General features: G+C 39.7%; 1 protein-coding gene across 1 annotated transcript in view; it reads right to left on the bottom strand.

Moving 5' to 3' along the window:
• Positions 1 to 20378, bottom strand: part of macf1a (microtubule actin crosslinking factor 1a) — a 258074-nt gene that overhangs the window by 139641 nt on the left and 98055 nt on the right. Inside the window, 3 exon segments of the mRNA XM_042506526.1 lie at positions 8310 to 8402; positions 10242 to 10319; positions 13955 to 14044. Of these exon segments, the coding sequence (XP_042362460.1) occupies positions 8310 to 8402; positions 10242 to 10319; positions 13955 to 14044 (261 nt within the window).

Here is a 20378-nt window from a genome sequence, read left to right as displayed (position 1 = left end):
TTCTGCTCGATTCTCTCACTCTCACAATCTACCCCTCCCTCCTTGGCTCTCCTCCTCCTATCCGCTTCCTCATTACTCCTGCCTCTCTCTCGCTCTCTCTCTTTTGCTCTCTCTCTCTTGGCTTTTAGTGAGCAGTTTTTCTGTGCCACAAACACACACATGCACACACACTTGACCCAAAAGCTTTCCTGAATGACAGTGCGAGCGGGAGAGAAATCAAATCTAAAGACCGATGAGTCTCTGCAACATAAATGAGGAGCGGGTTAGCACTTCAATCTTTTTCTCTCTCTTTCCATCTATTCCCTTCAGTCTCCATCTGTCCATCAAGCTACAGGTTATGAATGGCTCTGGGCTCAAGAGGAGAGGGGGGAGTGAGGGGAGAGATCTAAGGGGATTAAGAAAAAGTTGAAAAGGAAAGAAGAAAAAAATCGGGAGGGGATGGATGGCTCTGAGGATCAAGAGCCGAGGCAGGAGGGAATTTGGGGGCACACGTCATGGCAGTTAAGGCTTAAAAATATAGTATGAGTAGCTAAGCTTTCGATAATATACTGGTTGCAATTCGGTCATTGCAGACTTCAAGGGCTGTCCAGAATATTTGTTTTTGGGCAACAAACTTCAGTGACAAATATCTGAAAGTATTCACAGGTTCTAAAAAAATGACAGTAACCATGTAAAGTTAGATCTGTCTTGAAAATCTGTGAGCACCTATAATTAATTATTCTAGATAGCCAAAGTCATAAGGTGCTGATCTAATTGTAAAGTCTTGATTTTTATGAATTTTTCTTTTTTTCTTTTTTTCGAGACTCCTCTGTATGTGGACGCACATGTTGCCATTATTTATAAATTTGTATGTTTGTTTGCCAAACTTTTTTTAGTGCTTTTTCCTGACAAAGTATCTATATTTAATCAAAATTTGGATAAATGCTTTATTTAAAAAAACAGAAACATATGTCAGACTTTTTTGAATTATGACTCAATTAATGCAGCTAAAACATTTTAATTAGCCACTTCGTTAGCATTCAAGTTGCAATAACATATTGCCGTAATTGCTCAAACAAAAAATAATAACTAATTGCAAGATAGCTAAAATGTTTCTTACAGTTTTTAAATTATTTGCCAAACTCATAGATTTGAAATATTTAAATTCTGATTTGGATGTCATTTACTTTGAAACACTGGGGTCAGACCTAAATGTGAAACATCGAATTTGCAGGATTTCTGCATCACTGTGATGAGGTACCTGGATTTTACAGGCGTTAAATACACTGGATTAGTCCAAAATAGAGCTTTTCAATCTGATTTCAAAAATCTATAAATGGTTAATGCTGTGCTAAAACGATTAATGGATGGATTAACTGTTCCAATTGTTAATGTCAAGCAAATATGTCCAACATGTCCTGGCTCTAGCTACTCAAATATGACCATTTTCTTGCTATTCTCCTTTTAATATCACTGATAATTGTAATATGGGTTTTGGACTGTTAATCAGACAATGCAAATGACATGAAGCTATCATTTTGTGTTTTGGGAAATTGTGGTTGTTACTACTTTCTGACATTATATGGACTTAACAATTAATCAGAAAAATGATTTGCAGATTTATTGATAATGAAAATAAACATTAGTAGCAACCCTAACAGATATTGCAGTATTAACTATCCCAGGATAAACAATTTGATCTATATTACTCACCAAAAAAATGAACACAGAGTTCTGATTTTTAACACCCCTCCTTAACCACTGTATGTCTTAAAGCCTCTATAGGAATCCACCCACCATCACGGCACATATGTTAAATACCAGAGATCATACAGCACATGAGATTCTGTACAGTGCAGCACGGCAATAATGCTGCGTGAGAAAAGGATTCGTCACGAGCTCTGCAGATGTATGAACTCATAGTACTTTACATAAAGTGGCTAATATATGGAAAGTGTTTTCAGAGAGACAGATATGGATGGGGAACACTAACAGGCGGTGCTTTCAAGTGGCAAAAGAGATGGTGATCCATCTTCTCTCATTAACCAAAAGCACAAAAGAACAACACACACAAACACACATGGAAAAGGCATGAACCAATGGCAGAGAAGCACTAATCAAGCCCCTGAGGTTTTCATCCGTTCACTGTGGCGACATGGCATCATAAGCTGTGGTAATCAGCCCCCGTCTGAATCCAGTGCCAGCTCTCACAAGACACAACCGCTGCACGCTGGACTTTAAGGAGCTCTTTTGATCATAAATCTAGCAGCTCTTTTATCGATGATGTGAAGCAGAGCGATTGATCTTGAGATATTAAGCATATAATTCAGGCTACATCCGTGATCATAGGAGCTTTAAGATGCTGAGTTTTTATGTTGTTAGCTGCCAAATCTCTAGGTAAAAGAAGTACTTCACAACCCTAAATCATCATCTGTATATCAATTACTCACCCCATGTAACCTCTTATTCGAGAAGAAAACTTTCTTTTCAGCAAGAGGCAACCTCCAAGGCTGAAATATAAAGCCAATACAGAAGTGCCAAAAACAGTAGTTCCTCTAAAGGCCACTTGAGGCTGGCTCCAAAAGCAAGCCAATCCCTTTAGACCTCCATGTTAAAATACTGAACTTTACAGCAGAAATAAACACATTTACAGATTGGTAATTAATGGGTTTTGGTCTCTATAGCTAATGTAAATATTGAGGACAAGGGCACAGGGGTGAATTTTTTCAAAATCCATCCATTTCCATTTCATTACGGCACAGAGTTATGCATATTTAAAAGCAGCGTTGCTTGAGTGACAAGCTATCTGCGAGGCGTCACTACAGTCTTAGATGAACAAAGAATCCAAAAACTATAGGAAAATCCTTGATGAATTGGAGTAAAAGCTGTCCATGTTTTAAAAAAGCAAAACCAAATATACATTTAAAAACTCACACAACATCTGGAGTATAACCCAAGTCTCATTCATCCAGTCGAAGGCTCAGTACTTCACAAACATATATTATGGCTATAATCATTAAGGCTTACCATTCAAATACATTTCTGCATAAACTGTCTCATGTACAGACGCATAACACACCTGCTTAGGTTTAATTAGGTTTAATTATAATTAGTTAGGTTTGGGAAGTAATCAGCATAGAATCGGAAAAATGAGACTTGAATTTTTTTGCACGGGTTGTGTGAGACTTTGTAAACTGTTTTTTTTTTTTTTAAATAAAGTTTTGTTGTTAAACGTGGACCCCTATGACTTCATCATGAATTTTCTGTGTTTTTGGATTCTTCGTTCACTGTGGAGGTATGCAAGAAAAACAGATTTTTTTTCACAAATTTAAGATAAAGCAGGACAAGTAACTGATCTACAAATGGTCATTTAGGGGGATGTATTCCTTTAAGCCACAAAACTCCCAACACTGCTAAAAACATTATCACTGTGACAAAAAACACCCTTCACTGTGGCTTTGAAAGCACTTGACAGCTGCACTGCTGCTGTGTTAAACACACATATTATGCTTAAGTATTGCAGCCTCCACAGAGCAGACTGAATATGTAGAAGAAAAATGAACTCCAAGGCCTCCAACCTATTTATATTACTAAACAAGACTAAATAAGTGATGATAAACGGTTGAAAATAAGTGCCATTCAATATGGTTTCTGTTGCTAAGAAACCTCATGACTAACTGGTACCGTGTTACACTGAAGCAAATGTTGAGTAGACAAAGATGGTTTGTAGTGAAGATTTTTTGAAAAGGACTAAATATAAACATCTGATCTGCACTGTCTGTTTTGTTAGTGCCGGTTTCTTTCTGCTCCTGATAGCGTGCTCGGCGGTGGGCATCTCGAGTGAGGTCGGTTTGACACAGATGGTGATTAACTGATGCAATATGGCTGAAATTAGTACCAAGAAAGAGCACTAACAAAGTGACCCCACCTGCTGACTCTGGCTGGAAGCAAGTCAAAGAAACAATAACATATTTACCAAACAGCTCAGAAATTAACTCCCCAGAAATTAGCAGTGACGTACAGCTGGCTCAACCAATCACAGGCAGACACAGTGCAACGGGGGAGGGTCCGAGCTTTAGCTGTGGACCTCCAACAAGCCAGTCATCTGTATTACTGGGCTAACTGGTGTCACCTAGTGGTCTGACTGAGCAACTACAGACAGGCTTAAATGAGGAGTTGATGTGACAAATATGACATGTTAGGAGACAGATGAATTATTATTATAGGTAGTTGGTCAAAAAAAAAAATGATAGTAATAATAATAATAACAATAATGATGATGATGATGATTAATTTATTTATAGAGTACTTCTCATGGTATTTAAAGACACTTTACAATAGTAAAAACATTAATAATAATAGAATAGACTTAAAACATATATCACACATTATTCACACATCAAGCCCGTTCTGGCTCTTCACACCAGCTGTTATAGAAGTTTGATGTATAAATGATGTTCATTGAATCTGATTCTCATCTTAATATTGTGAACTGTCAGAATATGCTAGACAGCAGTTTGTATGCTTTGACAAACAACAACAAAATAAAAGTGTTTTGTTGCTGTTGTGTGGAAAATAGTGTTTTAATTTAATTTGCTTGTGATAAATGATGAGCTGGTGATTGACATGTATTTGCAGGAAATACATGATGCCATTTAACACCTCTAAATCTGAAGCTGAGATGCTGAGGAAGCAGGTCATCTGTGAGGTCATACTGAGACAACAGCTCATCTGTAACTTGATGTGCAGCTGAAATAATGACTAACAATGATAGCTCACTGAGGGACGCTCTGTCTGTGTTGTGCTGAGTCACTCATTTTCACATACTGGTCAGAAACATCTGGAGACTTGTTTCCAGACATGATTTCATCTTCATCAACATACTCAGCGTCATAATCATCAGACCAAAGGGGCTGGTGGGAATAATGATGACATCATAGATTTTTCTACTAATCTGCATCACATATCTTTTAAATACGTGAATATCTTGTGTAACTGAAACTTTGTGCCATGCCAACTCTGCATTGGATTTAGCTTTAATTTTTTGCTGGTAAACACCATGAAGATGGACAACATGACACTTCTCCCAAAGTATAGCATTTTAATTTTGATCACCCCTTGCTGTCTGGCTGGCTGCAGGATAGGTCATGAAGACCCTCCCTGTCAGTGAACAGGACATAGGCCAAACTAAAAAGTCAAAGTACATACCAAATAAATAAAAATCCCAAAGATGGTTTCTGTCAGTGAAGGTAGTTCTCATCACCCTGATGTTTGTTCAAGTGATCTTTTTTATTTGGTTTTAATAAGTTATTCAAAAAAGGATTGACATCTGTGACAGCCAATCCATGTGCTCTCATTTAATGGAGCTGCTCACGATTGGTTGGACGGGTGTTTTGGCGGGAACTCCCCAACCGCGACGGCGCAGACTATGGTTTCGAATGATGTCAGCAGTGCAAGATGGCAGAGACCTTATCTGGTATATTTTAGCTCCACTAAAGCATAGCGGGGGTAAGTGGAGGCGTGGCGTCCATCTTTAAATACAGTCTACAAAATCAATATTTATTGGTATTTCACCACTGATTGCGCTAATGGAGGAGCAGACAGGAGCAGATACGAGGGGTTGCAAAGATGGGGATCACAGCCATGCAGACTGGTGTTCACAATATTTTGAACAGACGATGCTGCCAGCTGGATGCTGAATGAGAAATACCATTAATAACAAAATAACATTATACTGGCAACACCAGTGGACTGCAAAAACCTAATGGGGATTGTTGTCAACGAGGTACACGTCATATACAAATGGTAAATACAAATTAATTGTATCTTTTAGAACATTATTGTCTAACTGACAACGTATCTATGTAGTAGAGGACCAGATGCTTATGCTAATTTGAGGATTGGCTGAAGGAGTCTGTCTGTCAAAACACATAACTCCTGCCCACTGAAATTGTTTGGGGTGGCAGTGAGTCCAGACTGACAGTGGGAGAGAAACACAATGTTGAGCTCACGTGATCAGGATGGTCTTACCAGGCTAAACTTGAGGTGGATGTTGCCTCAATTTGAAAGTTACTGAAATGAGTCCAGATGCAAATCCTAACATGAGGTTATCCCAATCATGTATTTCTGCAGTGCAATTATACAGTGGGCACGAGGCCATTGAGACATAGAGGGGAGGAAATTAAACACGCACATACATGATGTATGCGAAAGACGTTACTGATCCACCAGCACGCATTTACAGTCACAATCATGCGACCACATCACAGTGCGGGGACACAGAGCTCTGTGTGACTGCAGTTTCTCACTGCAGCTCAAATGAACCCTGTGAACTTTGAGAACCCTGAAACAATTTGCTGCTCTGCAGGCCAATTCCATCTTAATCGCTCTTTCATTTCTTTCCAGCAGAACTCCTGCAGCCTGTTTCAGCCTCCCTCCCATCCATCATCTTTAAGTTATTTCTTTACTGCTCCTGCTGCATCACTCCATCACCTCTCTCTCTCTCCCTCTCTTTAACGTGACATTCTGCTGAGTCATGCACACCAAAACGGTTGCCAGGGTGTCACACACTACTGTTTCCATGGCAACCAGCTGGTAGTGTCACCTTGCTAAGGGGCGAATCACAGCAAAGTCCAGTGGTCAAACACAGCGACCACAACAGGTTCATGAATCTTTCTAATATCAACAGGACAAAAAATGTGCAGTGACATAAAAAAAAATAAATTAAGATGCTGAGAATGTTTTATTTGAGCTGTTGCATTAATTTGTTTTTTTGTCTCCAACAAATCTGTCATGCGTGGCTCGGAACCGGTGGAAATGAGAGTCCCGCTGTAATGATTTCAGCAGAGTACAGCTGTGTCTGCAGGCTACAGCAACGCAGGAACATTTGGTGGAAATTATTCCACATCAGGAATCAGAGAGAGCACAAAAGTTCAAATGATTGACTGTCTAGACTAAACACACAGTGCTCTTAAAAACTAAGAATGCAGTATTTAGGCATTAGTTTTCATTTAGAAGTTGTAGTTTGAAACAATTTTTTGCTGCAATGTTAGTTTATATTCTTCTGAATTCCCAGAGAGTAATTCTAAGCCCTGTTTTGCTTTTGTCTTTTTTGTGAAGCAATTTGTGACATCTACAACAGAAAGGTGAATGTGCTGCTATACAAATACATTTTTAATTAACTCACTTTACTTTGACAATCATGACTAGCTGTTTTCATTAAATTAGGATTATCAGTATTAAGCCCTCTGATGGTGCCTTGGTTTACGGTGGTTTACTCTGCACACTATTGAAGCACTACAAGCCTACAGGTGACATATACTGTATTTTAAATGTGACATTTTCAGCAAAAACACTGCATGTCTGGTGCACAGGATCAAAGTTTAAATCCAGGCTCAGGGCTTTAAATGAAAGCCTGCAGACTGAACATGCTGTCCCCTGTCCTCCCTTCATGCCCGAGCTGTCCAACTGCCAAACTGAAGCCAAACAGTGTCCTCGTGTGATGTTTTAGAGGACGGCTTCCTGCAGGGCCCAGCTCAGCGCCAAATTAACAACACAAATCACAGATATGCTCAATGCCTCGGAGCATAGAGTCACATGGGACACAAACCACCAACCTGCATGAAAAACTAAAATGCAAAATGCTAAGAAAAGCAAACTACCAACATAAAGTACACACACTAACATGTTGAACAAACATCATGTTGTTTCCTGATGAGACAGCACTGCAGAGTTCTCTGTTCTCAATAAGAGTCTGCACATTCTCACTGCACAATCTGAGGCAGAGAAGTAAACCATCACACTGGCAGGAAACACTTAAGGCTCTGAACGCAACTCGCTCAGAAATTCCACAGAAGAACGCTCTTTCTGATTTCCATTCAGTGGTGCAAAAAGCAACCTCTTCTGTTGCATAAGTTATTACTGATCTGCCAGCACTCACTCACGCACACACACTCACTCTCTCTCACACACACACACACAGCTAAGCTCACCCTGGCAGTGACAACGGCTCAAATCCCAACAGCTGGACGGAGATGCCGAGTAGCAACCCAGAAATAAAGTCTACATTTGAAGCAATTTGCTTTCATTAAAATCCAGATTGAATCACAGCAGTAATGATGTGGGCTGAAACCCAGTTATTGCATAATCAGTTTGCAGGTATTATTTCATTAAGAGCTGGATATGTGAGACTTCAGCTGCCCATTACGCTTTTCAAATGAAGAATTCAAGGAGTACTGTTCATGCTGGTTTGACTGAATTAACCATTAATTGAGTCCAACACAGGAAACACAGAGACAGACGGTACGGCAGAGCGTGTGAAGGGCACAGACCTGGAAGTGAAGGATGATGGTCCAGATGAGACCTAACGTCAGCTTGGGGTTTCCGTCGGTGATGTCATCATTCCTGATGTTCACAAGTTTGACCTGAAAATACAAAAACAGAAGATCTTTGTTAGGTTTCTTGACAAAATTGAGATAAAAGCAAACATTTTTCCACAAAAATACCAACTTTTAACTATAATTTCAAATAAGCTACATAGATCAGTGAGAAAAATACATATGAATCTTTTTCATTTCCTCCTTGTTAAGGATTAAAAGTGATCTCTGCCCCAACTATCATACCCGTTATGTGAAGGAGACCTTGTTAAATCTAATGGCTCCAGCTGAGCAGAGCCACCAGGGCTGTATAATTAGACCTGCAATGAAACTCAGAGTGGATTCAGGGAAAGAAAAGGTCAGTCCTCCACCACAGCTGTCTCCAGGGAGCGAGACAAGAGACGAGAGATGCAGTTAAAGAAAGGTGGGGACATGAGAAATGGAGGAAGACGTGTTTTAAATGAGAGCAAAAGCTGAGTTTTAGAGTGAATGAAAAGATGCAGAGTAAATGAGAAACAGATTGTGGTAGCAGGGGAGGGAATGATGAAAGCTGCAGTGTGAGAGGGATGCAGGTAAATTTGTAGAAATATGTTTGGTACAGTGCTATAGATTAAGAGGTGAAATGATCTCTCTCTATCGCCTCACTGCACCAAAAGACTTAAAATGCTCAGTCCCAGGATGAAAAGGATTCCTAAGCACTTGTTTTTGCAAACTTTGCAGAATTTGCAGCAGAGGACTATAAATATGAACCGGCAACTTTAAACTACTAAAAAGTCATTTATTCACTCAAACTATCCCAAAATGAGCCTGGCTGTGGTGGGCAATTTCTAAAACCTGAGTATCCTTACACAGCAATATGAGCTACAGAATGTGCAGGATGTCCAGACTGGACAAATATTCATAGTGAGATAATTTCTAAATTGTTTATAATACTTAGCAGTAGATCTGGAACAAGAAGTACAGTAATTCCCTTTGAATAATCTCAAAAACTTTAAATTAGCAAAACTGGTCAATTCACAATATACCTGTGAGAACAAGTGACTTCTCCTTTAAGCCTCTTTATTCACACTTAACAAATGTGGGGAAGAATTTAAAACGTGTGGACGTGATAGACAGATCGCATCAGATACTTCATGAAGATATAAAGTTACAACCACCAGATTTTTGGTTCCTTTCACTGCACCGCTCTAGGGGTATACAGACACATAATTATGTGATCTCTATCTGTTCAATCAATAAAATTATTTGTGTCTGTATCTGTATTCAGACAGAAAACCAGTGTGTGGTTTATTCTGGAAAAAAAATGTTATTATTGTGCCTTCTCATCTAACTGATTTTATAATGGCATACAATTAATTATGAAATATACAGTATTTTCACATACTTATACTTTAGCCTGCTTTTACTTGCGGTCTCTCTTTGCTGTGTCTTGTGTCTGTCCTTGTCGCAGTCTTGACAAGTTTGCCACTATAATGCATAAAGTTGGCTCTTAGAGAGTCGCTGGATGCAGAACGGTCAGTTCTCTATTACTCCCTGCTGCGTGGGGGAAACTACAGATTATTGCAATCACTTTTCAATAATGTGTACTAGGAAATAAAAAAAAGTGAGAAGTTGGTAAAGTCCTATGTTGGAAACAGAGCTGCCATTTTTATCTGGTGTTCATCTACAATAATATGAATCGATTTAAAGAAACACAAGGAGCTGACACAGACATGTCAATCTTAATCCCCCCCCCCCCCCAAATAATAAAGAGCAACTTCAAGTAGAATTCAAATCTGTTACAAACATATTATTTGTGCGTTCCTGAATAATGCATTTAGACTCTGGTATATCCCTATTCCCTTCAGTAAAGTGTGTGATATAAGTATACACGTCATGTGTGCATACCTGTCTCTGTTTGAGGAAGTCCAGCGCTATTTGGACATTCTGTAGTCGATGAAATCTCATTCGCCCCTTTTCTCTGGGCTGCAAAAAAAAGAAAGGAGACAAAATAATGAGTAAGGTCAACAAAATAATTTAAACTTAGTGTTTTTAGTGACAAACGCAGGAGGCAGCAGTGAGTGCAAATAAAGCTGAATTCAATCCAGAGTGCAGTGAAATAAAAAAAAAAAAAAATTAAAAAAAAGTCAGCGCAGTTGTATTGACATGAAATGGTCCTCTGGGAGGCACTGTCTTCAACAGGAGCTGTTAAAGACATGCCAAAAACTCAGGAGCAAATGACACCCAAACCATGCTGGCTCTGAATGAAAAAAAGCAAACTTAATATCAAACCTTTTTTTCCCTTTTGTTTATTCAACACACATTCAGTCATTTGGTTTAGAGGAAGGAAAGATGAAGTTTAAGAGAGAGAAAGAGGAAAGAAAACACACAAACATCACAAACACTGTTGCTGCAAAAGTAGATAAGTGCAGAATGCAGTTGTGGGTTCACACTGTGCTGGTAAAAAAGAAGGTTCACTCAGGATTAGTCATCACATCGAGAGGAGAGGAGAGGAGAGGAGAGGAGAGTGGAGAGAGGGAGAGGGAGAGGAGAGTGGAGGAGAGGAGAGGAGAGGAGAGGAGAGGAGAGGAGAGTGGAGGAGAGGAGAGGAGAGTGGAGGAGAGGAGAGGAGAGGAGAGGAGAGGAGAGGAGAGGAGAGGAGAGGAGAGGAGAGGAGAGGGTGGTGTATTGTATGTGTTTTCTAAGACATACATTGCGAAATCTAACTTAATAAGTAAACTGACACACAGTTTGTGCCATTTCATGTTTTCCTTCACCTGTGCTCTCTGTGCACTGCTCTGTGTATGCTCAAACAACTTCCATCCAATCAAAGGAAAAACAGACTTTTCCCTGTTTCACATACATATTTTAGCATTCAGTCCTGATCTTTCAGTATCCTCCATTTAGTCTACATTTGCATTAAAATGTAATTAAACAACAGTCGTTTTTTGAGTCAAATATTAAACATCTCAAAACGTCAGTGAACTGGCAACAAATGTTCACTCTCTGGCTGCTTCAAATTTTACTGCAGTTCAGAACAATGCAACAGATCTGCCACTAACTCTGCATATTGGAAAAATTATGTTTAGGTTGAAGCCGAGGTTAGGGATGGTGTTGTACTGGACTGCATTAAATTTTACAGGTGTACCTAATAAAGTAAGGAGAAACTGTAATTTCATTTTTTAAACTTCTAAAGTCTAAAAAATGACGAATAAATCTACCGTCTACCTTCTACAGTGGTCACCGAGTGTATGATTATTTAAGTTATTTTCTATTGTGCGCAATTCATGCAAAATATTTGTACAGCATTGTTGGGTGAAAACTTCAAATGATCAGTTTTTCATAAACTACCAGCCATGTTATTGAAATCTGATCAACTTTAATTTCTTTCTGTCTTTCTGAGAGTCTCAAAGAAGCACATACTTAAACATGAAAATCATCATACTTCATGATGCTGTCACCCAACAGAAATGACGGCCCACATGTCGCCTCATACAGAAACGCAGCATTGTATGGTGATATGTGAAGCCCAGTATGCTGGTCAGGAGTCAGTGGCACAGCACTCTCATGCAGCCTCACAGCTCCACCTTTTCGAGGCAGAGGGTGAAGCTGAAGGGGTCAAAGGTCAGAAGTGACAGAGTGAGCAGTGGAAAAAGGGAGGAGAGAGGGTTTGGATTTGAACATACTCCCTGAGCTCCTTCCTCCTCCTCATCCTCCCCCCCTAGCAAGATGAGAGGGGGGGCCCGCGAGGCGTATGCCCTTTTCAATGAAGGGCCGCTCTTCTGTTGCTATGGTAACAGAAGGGGAGGGGGAGATAGAAAGACAGGAAAAGGAGATGTAGAGTGAGATTTGGTGGATAAAGAGGGGAGAATGAAAAAAGGAAAGGACCAGGTGGAAAAAGGGATAAAAGTAACTGAAAAAAATTCAAACACTCGAAAAGTTTCTCACGTGGATAATTGTTCATGTGGGCGACGGGGTCAGAAAGGACGTGTGTGTGTGTGTGCTCCTCAGCAGACCAGAGTCAGCAGTCTGTTTCTGTTAGCCTACCTGTCTGCCTAAACCAGCCTGCGTCACATCGTGGCCTGTTTGTCTGCCAGCATTAGGGACTAAGGCTCTTACATCATTGTGCTGAGCAGAGTCAGGACACTGCGGTTCAAACCACCGCATCAACTTTGAGCATTAAAAGTGTGTCAGCCTGCAGCGGAGAGTCATCTGAGTTAAGGTGGGCGACATCGAATATACTTAATGTGTCATGGCTTGTTCCATGTGGGGTTTAATATAAAACAACTGTATCGAGAACATCGAGCATAAATTGTCACATCATTTTTTAAAGGCACCTTTTGAAACTTGACCCCCAAATTAGCAAGGAATTGGTAAAAAGAACAAGAAAATCACATGAAAATTAGTTTAAAAAAAGACTTGGAGAAAGTGCTTAAAAGTTTTGAAATATTATATTGCAATTAGAAAAATTATAAATATTGTTTTTCCTTTACTTTCCCTAGCTTTTTTTCTGTTTTCCCATGACATTTTCCCTAGCCTTTAAAAAAAAATAATTTTCTAAATATACTAATATACTATACACTGCTTGCCAAGTTGCTCACTGCCTTTTTCCCATGTTCTTGAAAAAAATTACACCAAACTGCTCAGGTTTCAAAGGGTTAAATAGCTTTTGAAAGGCATCTGAAAGCAGCACAATTAAAGTCATGTCACTCCAGGTTTCAAAGGGTGAGGCAGCTGCTCACAGTGTATTGTATAATAATATAATAACAGTGAATGCTTACGGTGCCACCGTAACAGTTTAACTTTTAATGAGTTAAACGAGGTTTTGTTTTTGCATCTGCAGAGCAGAGCAGACTATGAAGCAACACTGCAACTTGCAAATACCATCAATATATGAAGTGGAAAGCTGTTAGTTTGTTTACAGCTCACAGTGAATAAATCATCACGTTCAAAGGTGCCACCGTAACAGTTTAACCATCTGCTAACGTCAGACAGCCACATTAAAAAAAAGAAAAACTTCCCCGGGACGAGGCCAGTGCTTAAATAACAAGCTTTGATTTATTTATTATCTAAATAAAAAGGCAAAAAAAACCCTTAAATGTTCAGATTAGATGTTTTTGATCATTAATTAAACTTGTTTGTTTTTTTACTTTTTCTTAATAACTGTATTTTATTTAACGTTTTTATAACAATTTTATTTTCTTTAACTTTAATATGACAACAGCTACTTCATTTAACCTTATGGTAACTTTACTTTGTTTAAGGATTTTGTATTTGAGTAGTTTACAGAGGAGTTTTCAAAACATTGAGATATATATTTATATGTATATATGTATTGCGATATAACCTAAAAAAATCGTGGTACATTTAAGACATATCGCCCGCCCAGCCCTAATCTGAGTGTCTCAAACCTTCAAGCTGGAAAAGTTTCGACTGCCTGTCGAACTCCAGCGTTATTTTTGAAGACTGTGTGTGAGATTCTCAGGACCGTGATGCATTGAACTGGGGATGACAGGGTGTGTGATGGAGCATGGGAGGAGTGTGTGATGGAAAATATTACACTGTGAAAATAATAAGTCAGAAAACATTCATGTGTCTGTGCAGAGAGATAAAATCCATACCAGGGTGACTCCAGAGAGGACCTCCAGCAAGGAAATGAGGTTGTGTCCATCCCTCAGGTCCTCGTATAGGTCTGTGATGTGTTTCCTCACCTGAGAGAGGAGACAGGAAAGAGGGGAGGAAGGAGGAGAGGAATGAGGGAGAGAAACAGAAAGAGTAAAAGTTAATCCCAGACTCCAATCATCCCTCTGTTGAATCAACACTGTTGACATCTGCCAGGCTGATTGCCCCACAGCTGACAGCGCTGGTGACAGCGGTTGCCAGGGCCAACAGAGACGAGGCACCAGCTGCGGCCTCTTGTCTCTGTTGCCATGACATCGCCTCTACAATGAGTCTGGGGGGGTGGGTTGTCACCGGTGGCGACTGCTGCTGACACGGTGACTCAGCAGCCTGATCAGCATCAGTGCTTGTTTTGTATGAAAGTGGGACACTCAGAGAGACAGACAGACAGAAAGACAGAGACAGAGAGACAGTGACTGCCTGAGGCTGAACAGGACGTGGAGAATGGATCAGCCGAGCTGTGACAAGTCAGTCGAGTATGACGAAAATCGAGCTGAGAGAGGGAAACTGAAATAATCTAAATGCAGTTTGTCCCACATTATTTGATCCTCGCCTGTTTTATTCAGGCTGTTCTCACAAACTGCATATCCCACGTATTTTGAAAGGTTGTGATCACGTGACCAATGAGCTGATGGGAGTGAACGTGGAGGCAGAGGCTGTCTTGTAAGGAGGCAGGTTGGGGTCGTGGATGGGTCACCAAAGTCCAGATTTCTCTGGAGATGCATGTTCTGAACCGTGTAAACTTCAAGTCATTTTAAGATCCGTCCTCTTCATGTGTCTTCTCCTGTACCTAACCTCTGAAGGTTTTTGTTAATTCCATAACTGTGTGTAAGAACGCAACATCATTTGCAAGCTGCTAATTTGAAGGTTATCATACTAACCTTTATTTATTTTGGGCTAATGAAAAACAATTTATATCGACAGCACAATATTGTAGTTTCTTCATCTTTTGTATGAATTAGCTTTAGATATAAAACTGTCTGGGGGGCTAGAAACTTCTTTTCCTCACCTGCTCTCTTGCATAAAAAACAAAAATAAAAGTAAAAGCTTTAATGCAAAAACTTTTACTGAGTGACACAAGTGATGTGACACCTGATCACACTGACTGGACAAGTTTAAAGGTAGATGATGCTGGATTGTTGGTTGCAGTTTGTAAACATACTTAAAGGTAAAAGTGAAAGTAAAAGCAAACTCCTGAGTCACTTTCAAAATTTGGCGTTTCGCCTCACTATATTTGCACTTTTTTAGCATTATGTCTCTTGAATGCCTGTTGATTAAGGTCTTGCAACTGTTCGCTACCTTTTTATAAAGTTACAACCTTACCTGAGCGCCATAGGGGTACATGCCAAATTAACATCCTGAGCACAGGAAAAAAAAATAAAGTATTAAAATCCAGGCAGAGGGCAGAGTCTCTCCTGATAAATACAATGACACACACTTTTCATGGGTCATTAATGTTGATTCCTTTTTAGAAAAAACCTGCATAGTATATCTCTAACATGTAATTGTAAAATAAAGGAATAACAGATGACAAGTTTATGAATGCAGAGAATTTTTTAAAAACATTGTGTAGAAGTTGCCAATGGCAAAAGATATTACAAAAATAAGGCAGCTTCTGAATCGCCAGCACGTCTTCTATTCTAGACAGCTACATAAAGACACAGCAACATCATTTGTAAATAAACTATTTGCTGCTTCATCGGAAAGCAGAGAGTGGAACAGAGACGTTGGCACGAAAACACTCCTTCTCAAAGTGCTTCAAAACTGTTGCTTCAGAAATGCAGATCCACAACCTCAGCAACCAAGGGCACATATCTACCTGCATTACAGTGATTTTCCTGCTTCTTGCTGCACCTGCACTGGGAAAAGCTTTGCTGCAGTCCTGGCCTCCCGACAAGAAACTGCACTTCCACAATTTACCACAAGAGGGCAAGACAGCCACAAGAGTAAACTGAGAGAGGTCTTTACTCTCCAACCAATTCATCAATTACAAAATATTACCAGAATGAAGCAACTGTCCTTACACCTGTTTGAAAAATATGATCTGAATCGAATTTATGCAGGACAGAAGTCCTCTGTTGCAGTTTGAGCTCAGAGTTATAATTATCTTTGACTTCAAACTAAAGCTCCAAAATTCACAACATCCCTCCACATGTCCTCAATAAACCCTCGTCCTCCCTCATCGGCGTCACACTCTCTCCCCTCTGACATCAGCTGTTTTAGACTGAAGCTGATGAAACAAGTGTTAATTAGATGACGGGAAGAAATGCAGTTTCCACCACTGACTGGAAATGAGGTGCTGGTTTTGTCTAATTGTGTCTCAGTGTGTCAGAGAGTTTGTGTTTGATTCCCAGTCAGCCTGAGTGAGAGGATTCCTCTCTGTCGATGACGTGGTTAATACCAGCTTACTGGAAGTCCTCGCTGTGATTTGACATGAAACCAACCCCCCGAAAAATCTGCTAATTACCAATAATTTCTCTGGACTCAGTCGCTGCTACTGACTGAGACAGCATTGTTTTCCTGTGATAGTTGGTCTTTCCTCAGTAGTATAATGACCAACACTACTTCTAATGAATGACGATGCTTATACTCAAACAATAGACTTACAGTACAGTATGGACCAAACTCGAAACAAAATAAAATTTTTTTCATTTTTCTGAGCTGCTTGGTGTTCCTACACCACATCAAACCACAGTGCAAACCTCTCTGCCCATCAAGGGAAATTTAGAAGTTTATTTGTGTTTATGTTCCCATGAGCATCCAAAAATGGCCCGTCAGAAAGTCCCACTGCGTGACAACACATCAAAAACAAAATCTATAGTAGACTCCAGTGTGTGGTACTCTGCTGTTAAAAAAAAACAACAACAACTACTTCAAAATACATCCAGTGAGACAGTTCAGTTTTGGGACACGTCACTGAATTTAATATTGCTGTGTGGCATCCAACTGGATATGTAAATTGTTATCTTTTTAAACAGGATGTTTCTGTGTGTTGGTGTGTGTCTTCGGGGACGCTGCTCACACAGCCAGCTGTGTCTGATGTGCAGCGACGGCAGCTGTCAGATGCCATCGGCACTTGAGGCAGAGAGTGGTACGAGCTCATGTTAGGGACCATGCTGACAGCACCTGGGCATCAGCATCTTCATATATATACTCATATACTAAACATCAATCTGGGTCAGACTTTATTCGGAAATAATCTTACCCATTTTTTCAGCTTAGCACCTGTCAAGGGACTAGGGATGTAAATTATTAGTCCTGCTAACTCTGACATATTTACATAGGTATTTTATACTGATGTACATTAATGTGTCACTTTTACATAAACAATAAATAAAAGATAGCTTCACTAATGATTTTAATTATTTATTGGATAAATAGAACGACAACTATAGTATGGTGGCAGAATAAATGATGACAATTATTTAAATGCCAATTAAGTGTGTTACGGAGATGTGGCTAAACCGCAAATACTGTATCTGAAATTTTCAATATGTCATAAAATGCTAAAAATTATATGCAACATTGCACCCAGCTCTGACTGCAGAGTTAATGCTCTAGAAAAGTAAACCTAACAAGTGTTTACTGCAGTATTATCACAGCAGTACAAGCTGTAATATCTCACTCTTTCTTATTGTTAATGTTTACTACAGTCATTCTGTTGCTACTAACCAAGAGCAGAGGAGTCATCATGTTATAGCCTCTTTAGAATTATCTTTTCATAAAAAAGGTATTAAACACAGATATTATGACAGCTTTACACCGAAGTTTTGCAAAATTTCACCCCAGGCCATCTCACTTGTGTGTGCAGCACATGACTGCTACCTCGCTATACTGCTGCAGCTCGTGCGTTGCTCACACTGACAGCATTGCTGCTTTCACATACGTAAGTGACAGATATAGACATTGAAACTGTATTGAAAGGAAATGTGGTGACAATAAGATTACCAAAAGGTCATTTTTACTGTCTGGAATGATGGACTCTTTTGCTCGTGAATCTTTGCAGCTTCTCTGTTTTATTTCATTTTCTAACGCTTACTAGATTGCATGCTAAAAGTTATATCAGAATGACATAAAAAGCACAGCATTTGTGAACGTGATGTGACTCAGTTCACATCACGTTCTCGTACTATTTGTTCTGTTTAACGAACACTACTTGACATTCTGCTCTTCCAGGCCGTAAGCATGTTTAATTATGAAAGTCAGCGTTGACACAGCAACATTTTTCTGTTGTCTCAGGCCTGGTTTCTGTGTAACTTTTGCATCTTTAGCTCATTGGACAACAAAAGACAGATTGCATGTGATTAAACATCTTGTTAGCCAACTTAGCTACAGTGTAGCTAACAACAATCATCTTTGTGTCTTCTTGTTTCTCCTCCTGACCTCTCACCACAAAGCTTCTGGATTTGTGCTCACTGTGTCAACACCTGCTTGGTCAAAGTGTGTCACTGCATGCCAGCAGGTAGCTCGGAGGCCAGTGTTTGTATAAGCCCGTGTTTGCACTGTACACACGCGCACACACACAGATACACACCTGTCAACACCCTGTACACCTGTGCAGCTAAAAAACATACCAGACATGACACACAAACACAGAGCACACAGGAAACAAGGAGCAGTGATGTCACCCAGCAGGAAGCTGAGGGCATAGGGCACCAATGTATCTTTGTCTATCTCTGTCTTTTCAATAATGTCCCTTCTCTTTGTCTCATGATTTTCTCCTGAGTCTTTCTGTCTTGATCTTTCCTCCCTCTCAGCCTCAGCTGTGTTCTCTGTCTGTGTTTGTCTGTAAATCCCTGCTGATAGGGCGGAGGCTTGTAGACTCAACAGTCCTGGCACAGAGTCAACACTTGACGTAGAGCACAGAACTATTTCACCCTGCTCTCCATTCAAGAACACAGTGTTGGGACACAGTTTTTGAAATATTACATCTGGAGCAACACTTTTTCATATAACAAAAGCGTATTTCAACAGATTAGACAGGAGTCATCCTTTTGATGTAATCCTTGTTTTCATGTCATCTTCCCCTCTCCATCATCTTCCACCCACCCTGTCCTCCTTCCTCTCTCTCACTACGACAGTAAAGGTAAGTACTCTGTGTGTGTGTGTGTGTGTGTGTGTGTGTGTGTGTGTGTGTGTGTGTGTGTGTGTGTGTGTGTGTGTAAGAATATAAAGAAGAGACAAAGAGTGAGAGAGCAGCAGTTGTTCATGCTCGGTTAGGTGACCTGGAGCCACTCTTGGTGCTTTTTCCAAAATTTCATACATGCTCTATTTCTCTCTTTTCTTAAAGTATGTCTGTTAGTTTTCGTGTTCTTAACATTTTTATTTCAAATCTTTAGACATTAAACAGTTTTGTCTTGTTGGAGATAATGTGGAGATAATCCATAATAATTTGACTAAATACCTTAATACTGACATTGTGACAATATTGTTGACTATTTATGCTTTCACAGATAATAACTAATGTGGATAAAATGACTGAATAAAGGCAAATACTAGAACAACTAAAACAGTCTGGTAAGTTAAAGAAATTACATCACTTTACTGTAACGCAGCTGATGATGTTATGATGTCCACAGTCTAAGATGATTTCTAGTCTCTTAACACAACATCAATATAATATTAATTTATTGCCTAGCCATAGTGGAAAATGTCCATCGTGATTTCCCAAAATCCAAGCTGACATATTCAATTTATTTGTTTGGTCCAACCAACAGTCCAAAACTCAAAGATATCATTTTCAAAATCATAGAAAACAAAGAGAACCAGTAAGTTTTCACATTTGAATGACTAAAACCAAAGAATTTTCTCTTCAGAAATTACCTAAACAGTTTATCAATTTGCAAAATTGATGACTCAGTTAATCAACCAATCATTTCATTTCTGCTGTTATATCACAGAAAGCACACACAAAAGGCAGAAAACCAGCAACATCCCATTACAGATGATCGAAACTGCATTTCCAGCACTGAAAAATCATCCTGTCTCTCCATCTGCTGCTCTCTCTCTCCGTCTCTGACCTACATTTACAGTCGGTGGTTGGTGCGGCAGTGCCAGCTGATATACAGTTACATTCACAGACTGGGCGCTGTTACGACAGGCGCTCCAGAGTTATGGGGTCAGACAGACGCAGCTTCGCTCTCGGGTCATGTGACAGAAATACCCTGCATTCTCCTCTCCTCAGAGTGAGTGTGTGTGTGTGTTTTTGCATGTGTGTGTGTGTGCATATTGTACTTCATGGATATGAAGGAAAGAGCATGTGTGTACAGATGTGACAGTATGCACACTTGTAGGCAGTAAAGGCAGCTGTCTTGGGCCTACAAAGGAGGCACTTACTGTAAAACCTACCAGTTGTAACAAAAAAGA

The sequence above is a fragment of the Plectropomus leopardus genome, chromosome 18 (assembly GCF_008729295.1).
Source record: "Plectropomus leopardus isolate mb chromosome 18, YSFRI_Pleo_2.0, whole genome shotgun sequence".
Lineage (NCBI taxonomy): Eukaryota > Metazoa > Chordata > Actinopteri > Perciformes > Serranidae > Plectropomus > Plectropomus leopardus.
Note: the sequence above shows the minus strand (reverse complement) of the source record. Positions and strands in the feature narration are given on the sequence as shown.